The sequence below is a fragment of the Pogoniulus pusillus genome, chromosome 18, assembly GCF_015220805.1.
Source record: "Pogoniulus pusillus isolate bPogPus1 chromosome 18, bPogPus1.pri, whole genome shotgun sequence".
NCBI lineage: Eukaryota > Metazoa > Chordata > Aves > Piciformes > Lybiidae > Pogoniulus > Pogoniulus pusillus.
Window position 1 is genome coordinate 6,891,019 of NC_087281.1, and position 25,193 is coordinate 6,916,211.

A 25,193-nucleotide genomic window follows, 5' to 3' on the forward strand; every position below is an offset into this window, starting at 1 on the left:
TTACAAGCAAAATCCATGTTCAATGATTCAGCGCTAAAATTCGTCTAATGTCTTTCCTATATATGTATTTCAAACTTCTGAGTAACTTCACCATCACTGGAACTCAGGTCAGACACTTCAATTTTTATTGAGCTTGTAAGGATTTTTACTAATTGTTCCTCTTGGCTTTGTAAAGAAACAAACAAGACAGTGCTACGGCACACTACAGTTATAACATGAGTGAATAGCTAACAGCCTTTCCAGCGTGGGCAGCTCTTACACAGCCACTGTCCATTTTTCCTGAGTTTGGGTTAAACACTTCATTCTCCAAATCTCAGCAACCCCATATCCTGCAACTTCAATATAGAAGGTAGAAAGGAGTAACAGTTCACTTAGAGTTTGTGTCTGTTTGGACTGTGGTTGTTTCCAGGAATCATTCCTTAAATAACCCCCCTAATTATAAAAGTGAATAATTAATGGTCATGGAGAAGCACAAAGAACCTAACTTGCACAGAAAGCTGGTAACATTCTTCAGAACATGGTCTGAGTGAGAGAGCAAAAATGTCTGTTACTCAGCAAAAGTCACAAGAGAAACTTGCAGTTTCTCTGTGAAACACATTTTTCTCTTTAGAAAGTTTCAAAATACTCAGTCTCACGTGGGACAGAGAGGATGCTTTGTGCCTACACAAGGCTAGTGCTCATAGTTGTCAGGTAGCAGAGAGCCTGAACCCTTGCAAAAGCTTAGCCCCTCACGTGTGGCAAGCCACTGGGAGCACTGTTTCTGCAGAAAGGATTAACAGGGGAGGTTATTAAAAATGACACCAAGCTTCTTAAAAAAGTGTTGTTCCACTCTCAAAATACACTAAATTTCATTACTAATGCTCAGTGCTCACAGGAGTATGACAATCCCTGGGCTGTAGTAACTTCTCCTTAATACATTTGAAAGGTTTGGGCCAGCCTATAAGGAACAAGAGAGAAGTTACAAAGTCCTGCATTTTAAATAGCATTTGCAGTCTTTCAGCCACACAAAGAGATGTTTGCCTCAACAAGCAAAATTTTTAAGTTGAACTTCCTCAACTCATTGCATTGTGTTTTTCAATCTGAAAAGACTCCAGTGCCTTTCAAATTTGCTTAGTGTCCTTTTAGTGCTTCATCTGGAGGTGTTCAAGAAAAGACTGGATGAGACACTTAGTGCCATAGTCTAGGTGACTGGCTAGGGCTGGGTGCTAGGTTGGACTGGATGATCTTGGAGCTCTCTTCCAACCTGGTTGATTCTATGATTCTATGATTGAGGCAAATACTAGGTATGGGTTTAAATCTTCTAAACTCAGAGCATCACTGATTTCTTGAAAAATCACAAAGTCTTTTCTCTGTTCCAGGTGACATTGCTCTGGCTGAACATGTTTTTTCAATTAGATTGTTACTCTTCATTCCTTTTCACCATTCCCTATAGGCATCCAGCCATGCCTATAGCAGATACAATTATTCTAGAGAACCAGAGTATTTATTTCATGGGAACAGTAAAAAAGATACAAACCTTTAGGAACTACTTATAAATACCATCTGAGGAAGACAGTAGGGGTTTCAACTAACTTGGAGTGTTTGGGGATCATCTCTTTTAACAACCCAGAATGTGTGTTCTCCTCTTTGGGACTGCTTTGTTTGGCTGTTTTTTTATGGTTTGTGGGTTTGTTTCCTCTTCAATCTTCGTTTTCTCTCGCTTTAAAAAGGTTGAAGGAGGTATCTTTTGAGCTGTCAGTCAACCAAATCACCATGGAAAATGATTTTTGCCTGCAGTTAGCTGTTGAAATGCAACTGCTGTCCTGGAAATTTGCACACCGAGGAATTGAATGGTTTCACAATCTCACAGCATCGATGCTCTGACTAGTCAAATTCCCAAAGCATCAGGCTGATGCTGTGTTGTATTTAAAATTAATATTAACCATTAATATTTAAGTATGAACACTTCTATAATCCAACAGCATGTAACAGACCAATGTGATTTTTTTTTTCCTGTTCCCAGTTCAATTCTGAACTTTCATCCTAAATCTGTTCCAGATAGCAGTGTATAATCTCACCACCTATCTGTCATTTAGTGAAGGTTTAGTTTTACTTGCCAATGCAAAGTGAATGAATAACAGCAATGTGAAACTAGCAAAAGCAGGGTCAGAGCTGTCTTTCGTCAGGCACCTAAGTTTTCTAAATCTTCCAAACTTAGACCTTATACTACCATAGGACTGACCTGTGCCCTGACTTCAGCTTGGAAACCAAGCTCTGATCCTACACACAGCTCTACGAATTCATGGTATACATGGGGAATTGCATTTACTGCTGTTAAAAAGTAACAAACCTTGGACATCATACACAGCACGAAGAATCATAGCAACCAGGTTGGAAGAGACCTCCAAGATCATCCAGTCCAACCTAGCACCCAGCCCTAGCCAGTCACCTAGACCATGGCACTAAGTGCCTCATCCAGGCTTTGCTTGAACACCTCCAGGGATGGTGACTCCACCACCTCCCTGGGCAGCCCATTCCAATGCCAATCACTCTCTCTGCCAACAACTTCCTCCTAACACCCAGCCCAGACCTTCCCCGGCACAACTCGAGACTGCCCAAGCCTAGACAAAGTAACAAACATACAACAACCCACACAATCCAAAACAGCCCCCCTCCAAACAGCAAACAACAACCCCAGAAAACTCAAATCCCCCCCCAAAAAAACCAAACCCAAAACCCCAAAAGAAGCTGAAAAGGTGAGGACCAGGATCGCAAACTCACTTTATTTTTTTAACCCCCTCCCCCCTCCCTTTCCCTCCCTGAATCTGCCCTTCGCGCTATCGACAGCAGCAGCCTGCCCGCTCGTCCCAGGCACCACCAAGCACTCCGCAGCACCAACCCGCGCAGCACCAACCCGCGCAGCTGCCCGTCCCCGCCGGGCAGCTGGGGGCCGGGCCGGACCTCGCCGCACCTGGGCCGGCCCCGTCTCCGCCTCCGCCGCCGCTACAAAAGCGGCCGTCGGAGAGCGCGCGGCGCTGCTCGCGCTCCGCGCTCCTGAGGGAGCCGCTGCTGGGAGCGGAGCTTCGCCGGTCCCCCTCGCATGGGGGGGCCGCCCTGGACATGCTCTTCTTGCCAGCGCCGCTCGGTTTCGCTCTACTGCTGCTGGCAGCCGCGGGAGGGTCCCTCCCCATGAGGCCGGTGAGTGCCGCGGAGGTGCCGGTGCCATCCGCGTAACTTGCGCCGCCGCCTGTCTCTGCTCTGGGGCTCCCGCGCCGCTGCCCTGGCCGGCGCCCCGCCGGCTCTTCCTCTGCTCTCTCACGTCTCCGTGGAGGCTGCTCTGCGCCGCGGTTCTCCGCACCGCGGAGCGGGACGCGGCTCTTCCTGCGCCGCGGGGAGAAGTTCGAAGTTGCAGCCGGTGCCTGTCGAGTGCCCGCTGCAGAGTGGCCGCGGCTCCGTGCGCGGAGCCCTGCGGCGGTGCCGGCGCAGGGCCGAGTTTGGGTGAAGGCGAAGGGGGAGTAGGAAAGAAGCGGAGGCGCTGCTGCTGTGAGGACGTTGCCCTCGAGTTAACGTTTTCCCCCTCACGCACGGGAAATGTTAAGCGGATCATGTGCCGTGGGAAAAGCGGAGCGGCGTCGTTGCCGGGAGCGCTGGGGGACATGGGCTGAGAAGCCCCTTTGCTAGAATGGACCAGGGGGCGATGGGCAGGATCAATCCCGGGCAGTTCGCCCCAGCCTTGCGTCCCCGAAGCGCCAGGCGAATGACTTCGGTGTTTGCTCTGGAGGCGGCCAGGTGGAACGAATGAGGCCGTTGGGTTTTCCCCTTCTTTGGCGGGAGCAGGCGAGGGTGGAGGGGCTGCCTGCCGAGCAGAAGCTACGCTCGGTAGCCCGAACGTGGCGAGAGTGGGAAAACAAAACGTTATTCCTTGTGAGGAGCATCGAGAGACCGGTGGGAAGAGTGTAGAGTGATGGAAGGTGTGATGGAGAAAACGAACTGTAGTTGGTTGGGGTTGAGGACAGAGGGCAAGAGACTAGTGAGAAAGACGTTGGAGGTGATAGAAAAAGAGCTTCTGCTGTACCGAGAGAGGATAGAGTTAAGTGCAGTTTCTCAGCTGCAGAGGTGAAGGAAGGGACAGTGAAGCTGATGGACTAAGTTTAATACAGCCCATGCAGCTTCTCTTTCGGTACGATGGAAATTGTTGTGGTTGCTGGTTTGTAGAGAACAGCACTGAGATGATCTGCTGTCTTCCGTACAAGGTCTAAGTCTGTCAGGTTGTCGTAGATGCTGGCTTATTGTGTTTCTCCTTGTTGTGGACATCAGTCCCATAGCAGGCCCAAGCTGCATCAGGCAGAGTTGCGGTTGGGGAAGCCTCTTCGTTGTGAGGATGATCATATACTGAAGTGGAGGCCTGGAGAGCTTCCACCTGTGGGAGCATTCGTTGTGTGACATTAGGCATTGAGCTGCTTGCGCTTGTACCAGTAAGCAAAGTACTGATGGGGCTGCCAGAGCAGAGGAAGTGTAATACCTTAGCAAAAGGGTCTCTCTTAGCTGGACAAAGAGCTGGGGAAAAAAAAGTGCATCTGTTTTCAGCACTGTGGTCACCTTTTGAGTTCCGTCTCACAGTAGTCCTGTATAGCCTCTTCTGACACTAGAGGGTCTTCTCTGACAACTTGACTAGAGCAGAGATAGTACTAAATACTCTGCTCAGTCTGAAGTGAAAGCATGAGGCTTTCTATTGGGAATCTCCTCTCAGGTTCTGTTCAGAATAGCATTAAATTGAATATTAAAAGTAAATCGATAATAGTACTACTTAAGAACTACTGGGTAGTAAAATCTGGGTGATAATAACCAGCTGCAAGATCTTCTGGTTGAAATGGACAAGGCAGATGCCAGAGGAAAGTGTAATGATTTGATACGGAGTTGGAGGAGGAAGTATTTTATTGATGCAGCGGTGACTATTTTACTTGGAACTTCCCTCTCTCTCCCCTCAACCTGTCAAACAGGTGAGAAAGGGGACAGGGAGAAGAGAGCCCAGAATTACACAGAAGGAACACAAATGTCTGGGGTGTTTAATTGAGGTGCTTGCAATCTCTCAAATGCAGGATGGCTGGAAATTGTCTAGAGTGTCTAGATCTTCCTTACTGCATTGGGGGTAGGAAAATGACCAAGTAGCACGTGGCTGTGTTGCAGAATCTCCTTACTAATGACAAGCCTGTGCCCTTTCTCTGCTTGGCCTTGAGCAGCAATGTCCTGCTGCTGACATAGTTAACACACAGCCACTATTGGTTCCCTATCCTCCAGTTCTCTCTTGGATTTGGTTTTCAGATTTCAGTTTCCTATTAAGTACTTAAAGATTTGTCATGATAAGCTTGAAGACAGTGATTTAAATGTTAGTGAAGAGCAGACAGGAGCTATGCCACAGTTCTTGAGGGTTCTTCTCTTGAAACTTCTCTGGTGTTTTTTGTTCCACAGGCCAAATTGTGACTCGGGCATATTCAAAGGAAAGGCTGCAGATCTCTTGCTCTCCTCTTGTTTATGAACTGCTCTTCTATGGGAATAGAGGAATGCTCCTATCAGTATAAACATTAATTAGAGCATACAGGTATTTAGGTAGTCTATGTTATTGGTGCTCTCAATCACTGCTGAGGCTTATTTAGATGCAGTTGCTAGTTGGTTCTCCAAACCTATGGTCAGCATGACTTGTTAGGTTGTAGGTGTTAGCAAATAGCAGTAACTGTGTGTAGTCCTCACCCTTCTGAAGCCTGCTGCTGTTACTTCTAGTTTTGCAGCATCTGCTTCTTAAACCATGGATATCTAGCATCTGGTATTTATCTTACTCGGCGTGCTCACTTCAAGTCCTGATAAGCCATGATGAAACAAATGCAATGCAAGTGTAGTTTCAGCAATTAGAAACTCTGGATGAAAGAATTTGAGATGGAGCAGTTGGATATAGCTGGACGTGGAAGGATGTGTTTCATGGCTGTACCAGCAGCAAAGCACATGTAACTGTTTTCTGCGAGGAGAACTTGTTCTTGAAGTGACAGCACACTGCAAAATTCAGAACTTTCCCTCCTGAAGTTGTAGCTCTGTAGCTGCAATAAAGTTCACTGAAACAGCCTGATAAACAAAGCAAACAGTTGTCTGCTGGCTGTCAAATGTGTCTTTAAAGGTATAAGATCTTGTTTCCATTAGCCTTTCAAATGAAATTGAGCTGTAGTTTGCCGCGTTGATTGCCAGTTACTTGATGGTGCAATCCAGAAGGAGCTACAACCTGTGAAATCACAAGGTCTTCACTTTCCTGAACTTGTAACTTGGAGCAGTCCTCTGGAAAACATTGTTTCCTCACTCAGTGTTGTGGTGAAATGAAAGCCATTATCTTTGCATCTGGTTTCTTTTATTAAAAGCTTTTGTGCCTCTTTGTCTGTGGTGCACCAGTGTTTGTACTGCTGCCAAGGTTGTCAGCTCAAGTTTTCTTGGAGCAGTGCATCTATTCAATTGCTTTGTGTCTTAAAAGTAGGTTTACACAACAGCAGGTATGTCTTTCCTATGGAAAAATTATCTACTGAGTGGGCAAAAGACCTTGTATTGAAACCTTGCAATGTTTTCATGTGGGGCTGAATTAAAATGTTGGCCAGGAACTCCTTTAATTAAAAACTTTGTAATCTAGCTACTCAAATGACCAAATTTAATGCATGCAGCCAATGCTTCCCATCACAGGAGAGGGATAGGGTAAATGGTATCTAGGGATCTATAGCTTGTGAGTTGGAAGGTAGACCCTTTAAGTACCTCAGTTTTGTACAAAATGTAGCAAATTTGAACTGCAAAATAGGTGAATATGTTTGCTGCTGGTGGCTCAGCATTAATCACAGATGCTTTTTTGTTGTTTGGTCGTGGAAACTGGTGTTTATAAATTGCAACCATAGTGGGCTATGATCTGCTGCATTCTAGAGATGCTTTGGCATGAATTTGGAGGAGCTTTGGAAATGTGTATTGATCTTGATGGGCAGAAGGAGAATATTCAGGTAATGTTGCGGCAGCAGCAGCGTTTGTGTTTTGTAAGCATGAGTGTGAAAGGTCTTCCTCTTCCACTGCTGGAGGCAAGTAGGTGACTCTTGCTGCCATGGAAGTAGACCTATGCCAGTGGAAACTGCAGTTTTATTGGGACCTCAGGAGGCGTTACAGACAGTGTTCCTGGGATACAGTGTGTCAGACTTTTGCAGAGAAGGAGTGGACTTGCACCAGTTATCTTCCCCTTTATCTTTACAAATCCTATCTTAAACAAGCAGTGACCTCCTCCCTCCAGCGTGCCTAATTGGATTGGTACAGTTTGCCAAGCGCAGGTGCGACAGTGTAAGAATCCTTTCCCCAAATGCTTCAGTGAAAACCCTTGGAGCAACTTCTCACCTCCAGTTCAGGTATGGCTTCTTAGTAGTCTCTTAAGTACTGCTGCAGTGTGTTGCATTGACGTGGGCTTAACTTAATTGAATGAACAGTCAAAAAAAAATGACTAGAGGAAACTAGTTTACACATCTGGAAAAGAATAGTTCCTTCAGATGATTGCTCTACTGACTACATCTTACTGCTGTTCCACTGTAATTGATTGCTAATGGATTGCTGTTTTAGTGCAGTCTGATATTGACTAATGACTTGTCTTGCAATTGATTGCATTTCATTGTTCTTTTGCTCTCCTTCCATCTTTTTCCAAAACTGTTTTGTGCTGGCTGTGCTAGTTTGAAGCTAGCTGGAATGTTTTGGTGAGAAGGGTTAGATCACAGGCCGTGAAAGGGAAACAGGATGATGTCTACTTCACTCATAGGCTTGCTGAGAGGTATAAGAACAAGAATCCAAACATAGATAAGGCACTTCTGCCTGGGAGCTCTGAGCTGCACTTCTCTCTAGCCTCTCTGCTGTTACTCTGATTAATCCACTTTGCTTCCTATCCCCCTGGCTGAACCTGCATTCTTCCTTGGGACTGGGGTAAGGTCGAGAGGGGTGGGAGGAGGTGTAAGGGCAGTTGGGAGCCCCTCCTGTGGACTCAGGTTTCTGGGAGGGCTGTTGTGTTTCTGTATTACCTTTTACCTTGTCTATTTTTGTCTATAACTGTATATAATGTAAATATCTGCTTGTATATTGAGCTAAGCTGTAAATATAAGCTTCATTCCAATTTCCAGAGCTGGCTGTGCCTAGTCTGGGTGATTTCCAAAATGTGGGGGGGCAGGGAACACCCCAAACCACCACAACTGGCGTTCTCAATTACTGTATTTTTCTGTCTAGTTCTGTCTTGCATCTTGAGCTCATCTGCATGCTCCTGTTCTGTCCCTGCCTTGTCTTTCTTACATGCTCTGCTGCACTCCCAGTGTCTTCTCTGACTTTGGGACAGATCTTGGAAGTTTGAGTTCTTGTCTTACACCTGGTATGTAATTTTAGCTGTTTGCAGCTGTCCTTTTTTCTGTTGCTACTCTTGGGTATTCTGTCTGCTGCAACAGAGGTCGCAGGTTCAGGAAAGTGAATCTGTGTTCTGATATGTGCGTTGGAAGTACTTTAAGAGTCAAGATCTCTGTGAAAGCAGCTTCTGCAAATGCTATGCTGTGAGCTCTCTGAGCATAGTTGTGAAGCTTACAGCTCTTTCAGTGCCCTTCTTCACTCTACCTCCATGCCATCTAAATTTGGTTATTCTTATGTACTTTGTGTGTTCACTTATTCCTATTACCATTATTAATACTGCTCCCAGTGTGAAACTACACTGCTGCTTCTTCTATGAAGCACTTCTTCACCAACTTGTTAGACTTAGTGTCTTCAAGACAAACAGGAGGGCTGTGTGTATGGTCATATCTGTGGAGGACTGTCTTGTAAATCTTGCTCTAAGGCTTAAATTTCTGACTAGGCTGTTTTGGTAACTCCTGATCCGCATATCCACCCTTTGTCTGTCTACAGTGCCACAACAAATGGCCTAGTGTCATAGAATCATAGAATCAACCAGGTTGGAAGAGAGCTCCAAGATCATCCAGTCCAACCTAGCACCCAGCCCTAGCCAGACAACTAGACCATGGCCCTAAGTGCCTCATCCAGGCTTTTCTTGAACACCTCCAGGGATACTGACTCCACCACCTCCCTGGGCAACACTTACATGTATGTGACCAGAGCTAGGGAAGAGCTGAGGGGAGAGCAGTGCTCTCATACATACCCTTCTCTACATGAGAAGAATGGTGCCCAGCAAAAGTTGTGCTTGACCAAGTTTTATGGAAGTCTTTCTACACCAGAACATGTTTTTGTCCAGCATGAGTAGGCTGTGACTTACTCTTATATGTGGACAAGCTAAATGCAAACAAGGAGCTTACCTGCCTCCTGAGAACATGCCATGTGTCCTGCCAGCAACCCAGCAGACTTTTTTTTTCCTCAGGTGAAAGAGACTAACTCAAAACTATGAAGTGACGTAAGAAGCCTTGTTCCTTGTGCTAGGTGTTTCAGGTCTGGATTTGTGCTTTTGCAGGTGCCTGGTAGAAATTCTGAATTACATTGTTAGTTTAACTATTAAGCTGTAGCATGAAAGAGTAGTATTTACTGCCTTTCAAACCTCATGGGAGAGACTTGCATGCTTGATATCCCTGGTCTTCTGTTATAAGGTTCACTGCATGACATGCACAGGCTCCTGGCAACGCAGTAACCTCCTGGTAGATATTCTACAAGATGGAAATTGATTCCTCTTATGCACCTCTGACATGTCTAGAGAGCAGTACTGAAGCTACTGAAAAGTTGCTGTAACACTTTCTGACATATGACAAGGGCTGCGTATACAGAAGTGTCAGGTGGCTTTGCATCAAATTGAGCCAGGAGACTTTCAAAATATTTAGTTTATAAGTTGAAGAATGACCTATCCAAGTTACTGGTTTATGAAATTAATCCGTGTACTCACTGCTATTTGATCTTCATGTTGTTTAGATTTAGCTGGAATGAGCCTCTTGGGTGCTGGTTGGGTTGGGAAGTCTAGATTCCTTTGTCTTTAGGGGTGGCTATAACCCACTGACAGATCATTGTGCTGAGCACTTCTGTACACAGAAGTCCAAATTCTACAGCTTTTGGACATGGTGAGAATCTGTCATTAGGCATTAGGATATGTTTTTTTTTACTCTGTTTCAGTAGGTGAACTAAATAGGAAACCAAAGTTGGAAGGGAACACCAACACCTGGGAAGATAACAGCCTTCCTGGTAGTATCACTAGAGGTGCTACTGCTGCTGTACAAAGCCAGACCCTGTGGAGGACCATGGAAGTCACATTTTAAAAGTGTTGTGGATGCTGTTAGAGCTGTGTGTGTTACAAAGAAGAGAGATAGTCCTGTATCACTGGATCAGTGATAATAGGTTAGGGCAGTCATAGTTGTTGAGGTTGAAAAGGATCTCTGATATCATTGAGTCCAACTGTTGACTTACCACCACAATGGCCAGTAAACCATGTCCTGAAGTGTCATGTCTACATGATCTCTACCACCTCCCTGGGAAACCTATTCCAATGTCCAACCACTCTTTCGGGAAGGAAGTTTTTCCTAATATCCAATCTAAACCTCCCCTGGAGCAGTTTGAGGCTATTTTCTCTCATTCTATTGCTTGATATTAGAAACTGATGTGCACCTCACTACAACCTCCTTTCAGGTAGTTGTAGACAGCAATGAGGTCTCCCCTCACTCTTCTTTCCTGCAGGCTCAACAAACCTAGTTCCCTCAGCCACTCCTTGTAAGACTTGTTCTCAGACCCTTCACCAGCTGCTTTGGCCTTCTCCGGACATGCTCCAGCAGTTCAATGTCCTCCTTATAGTGAGGGGGCCCAAAACTGAATGCAGTATTCAAGGTGCAGCCCCACCAGCATTGAGTAGGGGTGCAATTGCTGCTGTCCTGCTGCTGCTCACACTATTCCTGATAGAGGCAAGGACACTGGCCACCTGAGCGTAGTGCTGCCTTGTGTGCAGCCAGCTGGCAAGCAGCGCTCTCAGGTCCTTTTCTGCCAGGCATGTTTTTCAGTTACTCTTCCCCAAGTCTGTGACATTGCATGGGGTTGTCGTGACCCAAGTCACAGAGCCCCACGCTTGACTTTGTTCAGCCTCGTGCAGCTGACCTTGGCTCACTGATCCAGCCTGTCCAGGTCCCTCTGCAGACCCCTCCTATGCTCAAGCAGAGCAGTAGCCCCACTCAATTTGGTATTGTCTGCAAACTTGCTGAGGGTGCACTTGATTCCTTCGTTCAGATCATTTGATAAAGATATGAAGCAGAATCAGGCCCAAAACTGAGCCTTGGGCAGATTTCCATCTTCCTCCTTCTATCTTACTTGTCCCAAATGAAAATATTCTGATGTCCAGAGCTAGTTATACAGGATGAATCCCTTGAGATGAAAAAACTGAGAGTGAGGTATTTGATCTGAATTATTTGCAGTAGCTATTGGTCTCTGCTTTGCTTTTTTGACAGGTCCTGTGGTGTTCTTTCATCTATTGCCCTTTACTGTTTCTCAACGAAGACAAATTCATCAAGTGCCATTTGAAAGATCTCATTCCTTTTAAACTTGATGACACTTCAAGGAGAGTACACTCTGGGGGGGAAAAAAAGAGGACAGGGCACTATGATTTGTTTACAGTGACACTGCATAATTAAAACTTGCACAACAAATAAATTAAGGTGTGTTTGTAGCAGACTACTTTCAAAACCCCCAAATCTTTGATATGTATGACTTCTCTGTAACACTATATTTCCTATAGAGGTAGTATGGATGCTCAGAAATAGCCTGTTCAAACAGTATTTTAGTAAATTAAGTTTCAGCACCTTTTAATGTTGTGATGGATGTGCTTTAAGCGTAGATCTCAGCACTGTTGTTGATGAGTTGCATGTAGCTGTAAGTCAGCACAAACTTTAACTGTGTTTAGCCTCATTCAGATGAACTCCCTATAAACTTCAAAGAGGCAGCTTAGATAGAGAAAAAAATTTGCATTAGAAGATATGCTCTGAATTTGCTCTTTGGGTATTGAGGCACCTGGTGATAATGGATGAGGCTGTTCAAGCTTCCTGGGATAAAATTGATTCTATTACTTAATGAGATAAAAGGATAAGAGAATGCATGCTTTATAGCTTGAATTCTTAATGGTATTGTAATAGTAGAGATGGTTCTAGACTGCAGAAAACAAAACTATAGTTTGAGATTGTATTTCTTGATTTTTTTTTTTCTTTTAAAAGTCTAAAGTTAAGATCTTTTTCAGGAGTCACAGAATGGCTGAGATTGGAAGGAGCCCAGCCTTCCTGCTCAAATAAGGCCATCAAGCTGGGCCTGTGATGGGAAATGATTTACTTCTGTGGTAAAACAGTATTCTTGCTGATGGGTCATTGAGCAGCAAAAGAACTCTGTATTTCCTGGTCTGTTTTCCTACTTCTTTGCAGCTTAGAGTAAATGAGCATTGGGGCATCGCCTAATGATTCAAGGAAGCTTTCATCTTGCTCTCATTCTTACCACCTTTCATGTTTTGTCACTCTTCTTCCTTATTAATTGACCAGAAACTGAGTTTATCTGTGGTATTTCACCATTGAAGTCTTTATTTTCAAGATGCAAAGGTCTAATAAATCTCCATACAATAGACTTAAAATCACCTGATTGGACTCCAACAGCCTTTACATGATTGCACCAGCGATGAAACATCATACAAGATGGGAAATGGGCAAGTTATTACAGGGATTAATCTCTTCCCCTACCTATTAATTCTAGAGGAAGCTGTTACAGTTGCAGACTGCTGGTTTTCAATAAAAGAAGCCTTGAGGTAATGCAGCTTTCACTGCTGCTGCTTGGCTTCTGCAAAAGGTTGTCACAAGATTTCCGAATGAAGACAGCAGTTTCTTGTTTAGACCTTTATGGTGATCTTCCAGGATGCTCTTTCTTTTCCCAGAGGGAAGATAATGAGGGGTGTTTTCTGGGTTTCTTTTGGCTGTGTTTTTTCCTGGGGAGGGGTTGAGGAAGCTCTTTCAAAAACTTGTCCGTATAAATGTTCTTGTTTTCAACAGAAAACTAATTTGTGTGTAGGGATGGGTAGGAAGTATGTATTTTCTGGTACAGAAAGTAGTTGGTATCCTCTTTAGGGATAAGACTTTTACTGAGTCTGGGACTCTTACTGGAGTTATTTGGCAAAATCAGCACAGGCCTGTCTTTTGTAGGGCCCCGCTGAGGACTTGCATTGATACAGCATCAGAAAGTTGAGTTAATCAAATAGATTAATTGTTCAAAGCAACAGATAGAACATTTGGAATTGCCAGTAGTAAATCCGCTGAATGTAAGATGGTCTCAGATTACTAAACCCTGGGTAACATCCAAGTAAGAGGCACAAACCTTTGCAATAACCCTAATGCAGAACAGAAATGTAGCAAAAGTGAAGCTGAATATTGAAGGTGCAATTATCACAGAACCAGATGTATCTGTCTTGGGTAGAGGAAAAGGAGCACAGCCTGTCGACCAGCCTTACTTTTGGTGTCTTCCCCATCACAGCTGCTGGTGGTGCTGACCACGATGCACCCCTTTCTCTGTACTGGTGCCAGAGGTGGGTGAGCGCACACAAGGAGTATCCCTCTCGTGGGTTCTGTACTACAGCCCAGGTTGTCCCTGCCTTTTAGGTGCTGGTTAGCATGGTTTGGGAGGAATGCTGAGTACCATAGTGATGTACTTAGTTTTTCTCATTATATTGGAGGGTGTCAGCTTTAGTACTAGAATTACAGTTAATTAAGCAAATGTCTTCACTTGGGCACCCTGGCCCTCAAAATGTGTTGGGTGTCCCTTCCCTGAGCTCTGCTTCATCAGTTTTAGTCAAAACCAAGACCATCTTATCTTCATAAGATTCCCTCCTTCAGCCTTTTGGCAGGCCAGCTTCACAGATCTTCATTTAACACAAACACCTACTGATTTGTAACTAACCTTGGTCCAAAAGCATGCTAAATCAACTTGCCTTCCTGGTCTGTGGTAAGCTAGGTGGTTTTGCTACAACATAGGAAAGGAAAGAGAAGATGAGTAAGAAACCATCAGCATTGTGGTGGCAGTGGTCATGGTTAGTCTGAGCAACCAAGGGAGATGTGTGGTTGTTGATGATGAAGACTCTGGCCAAACTGAAACCTGTGGCTCTCTTGCAAGCTCTTGTCCTGTATTTGAGTTCTCTCTTTATTTTGTGTGGTGCCTGTGCTTGCAGACAAAACCATCCTTCTGGAAACAGGGAATGGAACAGTCAATGAGGAAAGGTGACGCAAGATCTGGTAAATGTGTCTCTGTGCTTCCTGTGCAAGTCTAGTGGAACTTCTTGTCTTGTAGATGACAAGAAGTGTCCAGGGTGCTTTTTGTGTGCTTGGAGGTGTTTTTCTTTTTCTTGAATCTTTTATGTTGAAAGAGTTAAAGCTTCAAGCTTCTAATATCTTATTCTTTTCATTTCAGTGGCATGAGTTAGGTGATTAATGTTCCTGTGGGCTTAAATTGTATTTAACAGAGAAAGTAGAAGTGGTTGTGAGTCTTGCTATTAATAGCAAGGTAGGATGACCACATGCACATACTGCTACATGAATTTAAATGACTGCTTCCAAATACCTGCTTTAGGGAAGGAGTGGCAGTGATGAGCTTTCTTCTGTGTGCACTTAATTTATGAAGTCTGTGTGCTTGGATGCTAATATGATAGGTGCCCTGGAAATACCTCCAATGGCTACAGAAAGCAGTAGAACACAAATTCCATTTTATGTTGAGTCAAGGTTGAAGGGTGATAGCTTTCTGAAAATGTGCTCAGTTCCTGTAGAATTGATGGTTGGAGGAGGGGCTACATGATAGACATCCTAATCAATTAGAATATTTGTGCTCTTGAACAGTATATTCTTTAGAGCCAGACACTTAATAATCAACTAAGCTGTCAGTGTTATGTATACTGCTGGAGGAGATTAAACACTAATTTTCAGAGGAGAAAGCTGTTGTAAACATTCTTTATAGTTCATGAGGTTAACTTCCTACTTGCTTGAACTTTCAATAATTAGTTTCCTTCATGTCTGTCCCTTGCCTTGCCCCTTGCTTGTAGAGTTCTCCTCAAGTTCAGAAACTTGGTTCTCAGCCTGGCTTTGATACTTGCTGTTGTCTTGAAAAGGGGCTATGTTGTTTTTCTTCAGCAGAAAGGCAGTCCTCTTCAGTCTTGGCTTAGCCATTTTATCTGAACTGCTTGGCATAATGCTTAAATAAAGCCCTAAAGAAAATTCATGTGCTCAAGTAATTCATTAACATGTCTGTGCTTCAGAGAAGGAGAGAGTGAGCGTCTCTGTGCTGGCTGATCACGAAAAACTAAATAGCCACTTAGTTTGCTTGAAAGAACTTGCATAAAAATTCTGAATTCCAAATACTTTCTTTCGTCCCCAGATTACATCAGAGATGATGATCTTTATGTTGATGATACTTTATGGCTCTGGAGTTTTGGGGTTGTTTTTTAATTTATAGCTGTTCTTATTCTTCTCTCTTTCCCCTACTTTTGTCATGCTGGAAATATTTGGAGAAAAATCAAGGTCTGGAAATAAACAGATTTATTACACTGTTCAAAGTTTCTGTATCCTGCTCAATGGACAGCTGGGATCAGCACAGAAGAAAAGTGGTTCTTGAAAGACAGCAGAGGCAGCAGGCTGTCAGTGGGAAATGAGAAGATTATTTCACAGCACATTCATAGTAAGCTTGGAATACTGAGCATAGGATGACAGGTAGCTGACAATAATATTCAGCTTTCAATACTATTGTGAGCTAACGGCTTTGTGCTTATTTTGCAATGTTTGTTTTATGTAGTTGCTTTTCCAGTTTGGATCATAAAACGACTTGAGCGGCTGGGAATGGAAAGTGTCAGCCTCTTTCAGTCTCGAGTAAATTGCCACCTTTTCCCTCTCATCTGTCTTCTCCATTCCGGCGCTGCCTTAAGTTTTTGAACTGCTTCTGGTCCAAATAATCTGACAAGAGAAATGTTCTGGGGGTTAGTGTCCTTTCCATTAGAAGTTTTGATAGAAACAGAGCAGACAAGCTGACTTGTCTGCTCAGTGTTTGTCCAGTTACCCAGGCTGCTCATCTAATAGGCTCTGCCAGGGAGCATGTCCCAGCTCTGGCCAGAGTTGTCTTCCTGTTCTGCACAGAGTGAGTTACTGCCTTTTTTGGTTCTGTTGTTTCTTTCCTTCAATTCCATAAAAAGGATACTTCAGAACAACTCCAGTTAGGACTGAGTGTTTTACTGTTTTTTTCCCTCTTCCACCCTGAAGCACTTGTTTATAGAGTGATCAACCTACTGAGGTTCCGTATTCAGCTGGAGTCTTGCTGGGTTGTAGAAATGAGCATTGGTGTCCCTTCTGCTTTTGAAAAGCCAATAAAAATGTCTTCTCTTAATAACACCGTCTAGCTAAAGGAGTCTTTGTTTTGAAGATGGGAAATGCAAAGGACAAAACTTTTAAAGTGAGTTATGAATTCATTATAATAGGAAACACTTGTGTAAAGGATGTTGAGAGGCTTGCATGCACCAAGATGTACTCACAGTATTGAATAAGTCTCAGCTGCTGTGAAGGAGAAGGATGTGCCTTCCAGTGACCTGAGCAGAAGCTTCTCCTGCAGGTTATTCAAACACTGTTTTTCATTTTCTTGCTATTTCTAGCCTGATTTTTGGCTATGGGTTCTAATAATATAATCAAAGCTGGTCTTTTTTTTTTGGTTTCCCCTTTCTGCTCAATAATTTTACATGAGTAATAACAGTGGGCTCCCTAGGTAAAATCTTTATTGCTGTATCTTCTATGATGTCTGTGTAATGAAAAGTAACTTCATCTTGTGACTGCTTGGGGTTTAGTGGTTTTTTTTTTTTCCTGTTTGGTTGGCTGTTGGGGATTTTTTTCAGGAATACTGAAAAAGCTATTGAGGTTTGCTGCATTTCTATACCATACAAAGTAGAAATGAAGGATTGTACTGTGTGGGTTTGTGTAACAAAGGATGAGATGGATGAGAAATGTAGACAGAATCCAATAATTGGAGTTGGAGAATTAATGCAGTCTGTTAATGCTTTTATACTTTGAATCCACTGAAGAGCTTGTGCTGTCCAGAGAAGGGTGATGAAGCTGGTGAGGGGCCTGGAACACAAACCCTATGAGGAGAGGCTGAGGGAGCTGGGGGTGTGCAGCCTGGAGAAGAGGAGGTTCAGGGCTGACCTCATTGCTGTCTACAACTACCTGAAGGGAGGTTGTAGCCAGGTGGAGGTTGGTCTCTTCTGCCAGACAACCATCAACAGAAAAAAGGGACACAGTCTCAAGTTGTGCTGGGGGAAGTATAGGCTGGATGTTAGGAGGACGTTTTTCACAGAGAGTGATTGGCATTGGAATGGGCTGCCCAGGGAGGTGGTGGAGTCACCGTCCCTGGAGGTGTTCAAGAAAAGACTGGATGAGGCACTTAGTGCCATGGTCTAGTTGACTGGCTCGGGCTGGGGAATAGGTTGGACTGGATGATCTTGGAGGTCTCTTCCAACCTGGTTGATTCTATGTCTTTCTAAACTACTTGTGCTCAGTAAGAGGGAAAGACAACAGCAAGAAAGTTAAAAAGCAAGGGGCATGTAATGCTGTGTTCTCTGAGTGCTTCAGAGGGGTGTAAGAGGGCTGTGTGTGTGCTGTGATGCTTGAGCAAAATTTTCAGAGTGGCTAACTTGCCTACTTTAGACTTTCTTCAGTGAACTTTCTGCCTCAATCTATGCTGCTCAAGCAAAAAGATAAACTTGAGTGGAAAGAGGAGTTGCTCTCTGTAGTATATCAGTGTGCTGCTTTCCTAGCTGTGAGGAGCAGACTTCTTGTTTTGGTAAGGCAGTCAGGCATGAAATCTTTCACCAATGGTGATGTGATCAACAGCTCTGAGCCTGCATCACTTCCATCTATAGATTTTGACTTGTTTGCCCAATCCGTTTTTTTTCTAATCAGAAAAGTAAAAGTAAATGAATTACCATCAGCAACTGCAAAGCTGAGAGTGAGAGGTTCAATCACCATATAAAATGATAAATTCTTTTAACCTTTGAGGTGTTTGAGATGCTGATAATGTCCTGAGTAGCTCCAGTTGTCTTCTGTAAAAACTAAAATTGTTCTTCAAGAAGTGAAACTGTTGGATAAAATAACCCCAGCAATGATGTATAACAAAAAGGTAAGGAATTGGATAGCAAGGAGTACAAACCAACAGCTTTAAAAAGGGCTAACAGGTGTTAAAGTATTTGGGAAGTCATTTGGCAGGTGGTCTAAAAGACTACTGGCTCCTTTATGTCAGAAACCAGTTCAGCCTTGGCAACAGTGAGGTGAATGGATCTGGCCTTTCCTCCAGGAGGCTCTGGATCAGCATTAGCATGATACCCTATGGCACTAGCACTAGGAAACATTCCACTTCTACTTGCTTTCACTGGTACCTGTTAGCTGTTTGATCTGATACTCATGTAAGAGTGTTGAGTGAAAGGCTGAAAAATGATCTAATGCCACAAGTATTAACCAACATGTTATCTAGGGAAAGTTGAATCTGGGGTGTTAATTGCATCAATCTGAGAGTATTAATTACAATTATTGGGACCTACTTCATGCTATGCTTGGTAATTCCTTTTAAGGAAACTTATTTGCATGGTTAATTCAACTCAGACCAGGAATAAATGTGGAGTTCAATACTGAGGGTAATCAACTGCAGCAGCAGCTTGCCTAAGGGTGCAGTGGGTTCTTTGTCACTTGAAGTCCTCAAGTCAAGGTTAGATGTGTGTCTTGAGGGGTATTGGCTGGTTAAGATGGCATGAATGAGATGGATGCAGGAGTTTGTGTGGTGCTCTGGAAGGTGCTATGCAGGAGATTGGGATTATCATGGGTCCTTCTGGACTCAACAGCACCATGGTTGTTGCTGTGTACTGTTCCTGGGGCCAGAAGGTGAGAAACCATAAATCATCTAGTAACAAGCATAGATGAAGAGACCTTAAAGGTCATTCCTCAAATGGCTGAAATCCTTAAGTCTTTATTGCTTTGTAGATAATAAACATTTGACTTCTACGTTAACTTTTTTATACAGTCAGTGGGCTTCATTTTAGACTCCTTAATTCAAAGATGGTGAGCAACTGAAGTTGTGTTTCACTATGAGCTGTGCTGATTTTGTCTCTTCTACAGCAGATCTTACCATCTGAAACATTTTGCTTGCTTATTTTTAGTCTGGAGAGTTTGCCTGTCCAGATCACAGCATGATGGCATGAGCACTTATGGTGGTATAAGGAGAAGAGGGGAGTGAGGTGTGGGGGAGGAAATCACAGCCTTGCTCTGGGAACAGAGAAACCACTTCTTTCAACAACAGTACTGATTTATGCTTATAGTTATGCTATAAAAGGGCTCCGTGCTTCAGAAGTATGCCTTAGGAATGATCTGAAATGTAAAACATAAAAATGCTTCCAAAGCAGGTTAGTTCAGGGAGCAGACCTTTCCTCAGAAAAGGCAGCATGTCAAATAGTGGCTTCTATTTAAGTTCCCCTTTTTTGTTCCTCTAGCCTCTTCTGTGAATCTATTCTATTCCTAAAAATGCTGGTTAAGGTTAATGTCAGATGGGAAATATGTGGATCTGAAACTACTAACATGGAGCTAATGGAATTTCATCCCTTTAAGTGACCTATCAATTTTCAGCTGTATTGCTGCATGGTCATTGCTTCTCTCAGTGCTTTGACGATTTGGGCAAGGGAAACTTGAAACATTTGTCTTGACAAAGGTTGGAGACCTGGCTGGAAGGGCAGATTTTTTCTGTTTGCATTTGTCCAGGCTGGACAGCTTTCTTGAAGCTCTGCATGTTTTTGTTTCCTTGGTTTATGAAATTCATAGAATCAACCAGGTTGGAAGAGACCTCCAAGATCATCCAGTCCAACCTAGCACCCAGCCCTAGCCAGTCAACTAGACCATGGCACTAAGTGCCTCAGCCAGGCTTTGCTTCAACACCTCCAGGGATGGTGACTCCACCACCTCCCTGGGCAGCCCATTCCAATGCAAATCACTCTCTCTGGTAACAACTTCCTCCTAACATCCAGCCTAGACTTCCCCCTGGCACAACTTGAGACTGTGCCCCCTTGTTCTGTTGCTGGTTGCCTGGCAGAAGAGACCAACCCCCACCTGGCTACAGCCTCCCTTCAGGTAGTTGTAGACAGCAACGAGGTCACCCCTGAACCTCCTCTTCTCCAGACTGCACAACCCCAGCTCCCTCAGCCTCTCCTCATAGGGTTTGTGTTCCAGGCCCCTCACCAGCTTTGTCACCCTTCTCTGGACACCTTCCAGCACCTCAACATCTCTCTTGAATTGAGGGGCCCAGAACTGGACACAGCACTCAAGGTGTGGCCTGACCAGTGTTGAGTACAGGGGAAGAATAACCTCCCTTGTCCTCCTGGCCACACTGTTCCTGATGCAGGCCGGGATGCCATTGGCTCTCTTGGCCACCTGGGCACACTGCTGGCTCATCTTCAGCCTACTATCTATCAGTACCCCCAGGTGCCTTTCTTCCTGGCTGCTCTCAGCCACTCTGTCCCCAGCCTGTAGCACTGCTTGGGGTTGTTGTGGCCAAGTGCAGAACCCTGCCCTTGGCCTTGTTAAATCTCCTCCCACTGGCCTCTGCCCACCCATCCAGCCTGTCTAGGTCCCTCTACAGGGCTTTCCTACCCTCCAACAGATCCACACCTGCTCCTAGCTTGATGCCATCTGCAAACTTACTGATGCTGGACTCAATCCCCTTATCCAGATCATCAATAAAGATGTTGAGCATGCCTGGGCCCAGCACTGATCCTTGGGAAACACCACTGGTGACAGCTGCCAACTGGATGTGGCACCATTCACCACCACTCTCTGGGCCTGGCCCTCCAGCCATTTCTTTCACTAACTTGTTATTATTTCACTAGCTCTTGGGCTTAGTCTCTTGTTCTCAGAGATTGGTGTGCTTGCTGCCTGAACAGCAGTTTTTCCCTGTTGCTTCCCAGACCTCTTTGGAAGGTCTGCTCTAAGAAGAGTGGGAAGAAATGTAAGTTCATGTAGCTTTAGTGTCAGCACACTTGTAGTTCACTTCAGCTGCTTATGTCACAAACCCCTTCAGCTCCATATAGCTCTGAGAGCATGGAAAGGAAAAGGCCACAGGGGATAAAGGCTGATTTCTGTGGAGAGTTATGACTGTCTTTGAAACTGTGTGTTGCTACAGCAGACCTGAGGGGCTGAAAGCTGCTCTATCTACCAATAGAAGTAAAACAGTAAGGTCCAGCCCTGGGGCGGGTAGGAGTTGTGACTGAAGAAAATTCACTTTTTTCCCCTATATTGGGGAATTGATGTTGTGAGACTTCAGCTGAGTAAGGTCAAAAGCCTGTTAGAAGTGGCCTGAAGAAGGGGTAGGGATGAATGTCTGATAGGCTAGAGGTTACATGTTGCATCACCTCCATCTTCAGTAAGTCATGGCAGACAAGAGAGATGCCTGGGGACTGGAGGAGGGCAAACATCACTGTGATCTTCAAAAAGGGTTAGAAGGAGGAGGACCCAGGTAACCATAGACTGGTCAGCCTCACCTCCATCCCTGGAAAGGTGTAGTGGAGAGGCTTATCCTTGGTGCTGTCCTCAGGCATATCAAGGCCAAGAGGGTCACTGGGAGCAGTCAACATGGTTTTACCACGAGGAAGTCATGTTTGACCAACCTGACAGCCTGTTTTGAGGACACAGCTAGGTGGCTAGATGATGGTGGATGTGGTTTAACTTGATTTCAGCAAAGCATCTGACGCTGCCTCCCACAGCATCCTTCTGGCTAAACTGAGGTAGTGTGGTCTGGGTGATCAGGTAGTGACATGGATTTGGATCTGGTTGAAAGAAGTCAGAGTTGTGGTCAATAGGACAGAGTCAAGTTGGAGGCCTGTAGGTCGTGGAGACCCTCAGGAGTCAGTGCTGGGACCACTTCTGGTAAATATATTCATCAGTGACCTGGATGAGGGCTCAGAGTGCACTGTTATCAAGTTCGCTGATGACACCAAACTGGGTAGAGTGGCTGACATACTGGAGGGTTGTGCTGTCATTCAGTGAGACTTGGACAGGCTGGAGAGTTGGGCAGGAAGAAACTGAATGAAATGCAGCAAGGGCAGAGTCTTCCACCTGGGAAAGAACAGCCCCAGGTACAAGTATAGGCTGGGGACTGACCTGTTGGAGAGCAGTGAGGGGCAAAAAAACTTAGGGGTCCTAGTGGATGGAAGGTTAACCATGAGCCAGCAGTGTGCTCTTGTGGCCAAGAAGGCCAATGGCCAGTGCCATTTTGGGGTGTATTAGAAGGGCTGTGGTTAGTAGGTTGAGAGAGGTTCTCCTGCCCCTCTACTCTGCCCTGGTGAGGCTACATCTGGAGTACTGTGTCTAATTCTGGGCCCCTCAGTTCAAGAAGGACCTCAGGGAACTGCTTGAGAGAGTCCAGCACAGGGCCACAAAAATGATTAAGGGAATGGAATGTCTCTCTTAGGAGGAGAGACAGAGGGAGCTGGGGCTGTGCTGCTTGGAGAGGAGACTGAGAGGTGACCTCATCAGTGTTTATAAATATGTAAAGGTGAGTGCCAGCAGGCTGGAGCCAGGCTCTGCTGGGTGATGCCCAGTGACAGGACATGGGGCAATGAGTGGAAGATGAGGCATAGGAAGTTCTGTGTAAACCTGAGGAGGATTATTTTTCCCTGTGAGGGTGACAGAACACTGGAACAGGCTGCCTGGAGAGGTTGTGGAGTCTCCCTCTCTGGAGATACTCAAAACCCATCTGGACCTGTTCTTGTGTGACGATCCTACTCAGGCAGGGGAGCTGATCCAGATGATCTTTTGAGATTCCTTCCAGACCCTAACAGTGTCATCCTGTGATTGCCCTGTGGAGGTGAAGCATAGACCCTTATCAGGTTAAGCTCGTGTCAGTGCCAGGATCTCTTGGCAGAAGGAGTGAGTATTAGCATATGAATTTTGCATATGTGAGGTTAATACAATGGGGAGAGAGGAATAGGAAAAACAGTGAGCTGATGTATGTATGATACTGAAATGGGTTTCAGGCTGATTACTCATTTTATTTCTTAATCAAAATCCTTGGAGGGTATTGGGAAAATCACTCTTTTGTCTGAAAGACTTGTGGTGTAGTGTGTCTGATAAACTTGCCCAATATTGACTTCTGAAAGATGCTAGAGGGTTGTTCATTAAAATTCTGAAAGTATGAAGTCCTCTGAGATCCAGGGAACAGTGAACTGAAGCCAGCTCTCAGGATTTTAAGTTTCATGAACTGTGTGATCTAAACGTGCAGCTGTCCTGGTGCTAACTGCAGAACAACAGTATCACTCTGATGGTCTTGAACTAGAGGCACACAGAACTCGCAGTGTCCTTTTGTGTCTCGGTCACCTACTCACTTGCTGTAATGCTTGGCATATTGTACCACTTCTGTTCTGCTCTCCCAAAATAGAGAAACTGTTCCCCTCTTTCTGAAGGAGGTATTCATAGAATCACAGAATGGTCTGGATCGAAGGGACCTCCAAAGGCCACACAGTGCAATCTTTAATTTGGATTTGAGGAAAAACCTGATCTGATTTTTAGTAATAGTGTGGTTCGTAAATTGCTTCCTAGAGGAAGGGAAGTCAGTGGTTCAGCTGGACTGCAGACTGCTTCCTTGGCTGAAAGGCACTGTAGGAAAACTGGGAAGTACTTCTTAAGGATAAACTGAAGGGAGAAGAGGGAAGGGTGTTATTAACCTGTCATGGGTTGAGTTGGGTCATCTGATGTGTATATTCAGTACCATGCTGCCATCATGCCAGCATCAAAATGAGAAGTGCTGTCTGGATCAAAGTTATCATGGTGCTTGAAGTTGGGGTTGTAACATGAGAGACTTTCTGTTCCAGTTGCTGCTTCCTGATTCTGGGTTAGGAGTCTTGTCTGCTGGACTGGCTGCTGTGCACTTGAGTGGGGAGGGTACTATTTTATCACTGGCTTCTGCTGCTGCCCTGTTTTCTACTGTGGTTTTCTGCAAATAATGCAAACTGTGCATTGCATCAGTTCTAGCAAACTCTTTTCTGTGTTTTGTGTTGCTTTCCCTCCTGTCTGTGGAGGTGAGAGGGTTTGTGAAAGCAGGCTATGCTAATCCAGGACACCTTCCAAATAATTTGAGTCAGAGGTGGTAACATTGTTATGATGAAATACTGAATGGCTAAGAATTATTTGGAATTCTGTGATTTCAAAGTTCTCAACTTTTTTAGTCTCACAGAAACCTCTAAAAACACCAGTCTTGTTTGAAAGATACAAACCCCCCAGACTAGCCAGTGGCAATTACTGTGCTAATGAAAGCTGCTGGTTTTAATGGCTTTCATTCCTGCAACTAGATGAGATCTGTCTGGTCAGAATTTTCAGTATTGTAGAATATGGTGATGGCTGTGCTTGGGGAAAGGAAAGCAAAAAGCTACAGTTTCAGGTTGGAGCATTTTTATTTTGCTCTCAGGGAAGCCTTTGCCAATAAGAGCAAATTTAAAACTCTGTGGTAGAGAAAGCAAGCACTGTCTGTATCCCTCCCCCCCCCAAGACAGTCAGCCTTGTGTAGGGAAGCTAAGATCTTCTAAGTTTAGAAGCAGGTAGAAGATAAATGACAGGATAAGTGGAATGAAGGCAAGAATTCAAGTTCCCTGTCTGGGTGGTCTCCAGAAGTGGTATCATCTGTCCTAGCAACACAGGTCTGGGGATGCTGATGTAGTGTGGTGACAGGTTTTTTTTCTTCAGTTTTGTCCCTGACTGACTTTGATCTTCCTCTCAGACTTGGCATAACGTAATGGGATCATCCAACGTGGACTTGCCTTAAGGCATGTTCACTTGGTCCTTGTTTTTCAGCCTCTGTTACTTCCATGTTTTGTGTGGTTGGAGCGCAGTCCGCAGGCAGCATCTCAGTGCAGCTTTCTCATTCATCTTACTGCACTACTTTTCATTTTGATGTTTCTCCTTATAAGCCTGAGTTAAAACTAACCTTTATGCAACACTGCCCTTGTCTTGTTTTTGACAAAGCAGGTTCTTGGAATATAACATTTGGCAGCCCTGTGGGCTGAATGCTGAGATTTGTAAGATTATACAGAGGCTGTGAATCACCACACTTTGATCATAGAATCAGCCAGGTTGGAAGAGCCCTCCAAGATCATCCAGTCTAATCTATCACCCAGCCCTATCCAGTCATTTAGACCA

The 25,193-nt window shown here is 44.6% G+C and overlaps 1 protein-coding gene across 3 annotated transcripts in view; it reads left to right on the plus strand.

The window, feature by feature from the left end:
* Positions 1–2,992: 2,992 nt before the first annotated feature.
* GLP1R (glucagon like peptide 1 receptor) overlaps positions 2,993–25,193 on the plus strand; it is a 103,406-nt gene continuing 81,205 nt past the window's right edge. For all 3 annotated transcript variants that reach the window (XM_064158309.1, XM_064158310.1, XM_064158311.1), the window contains exon 1: positions 2,993–3,177. In XM_064158309.1, coding sequence (XP_064014379.1) covers positions 3,100–3,177 — 78 coding nt within the window. In that variant the 5' untranslated portion in view covers positions 2,993–3,099. The remainder of the gene's footprint in view (positions 3,178–25,193) is intronic.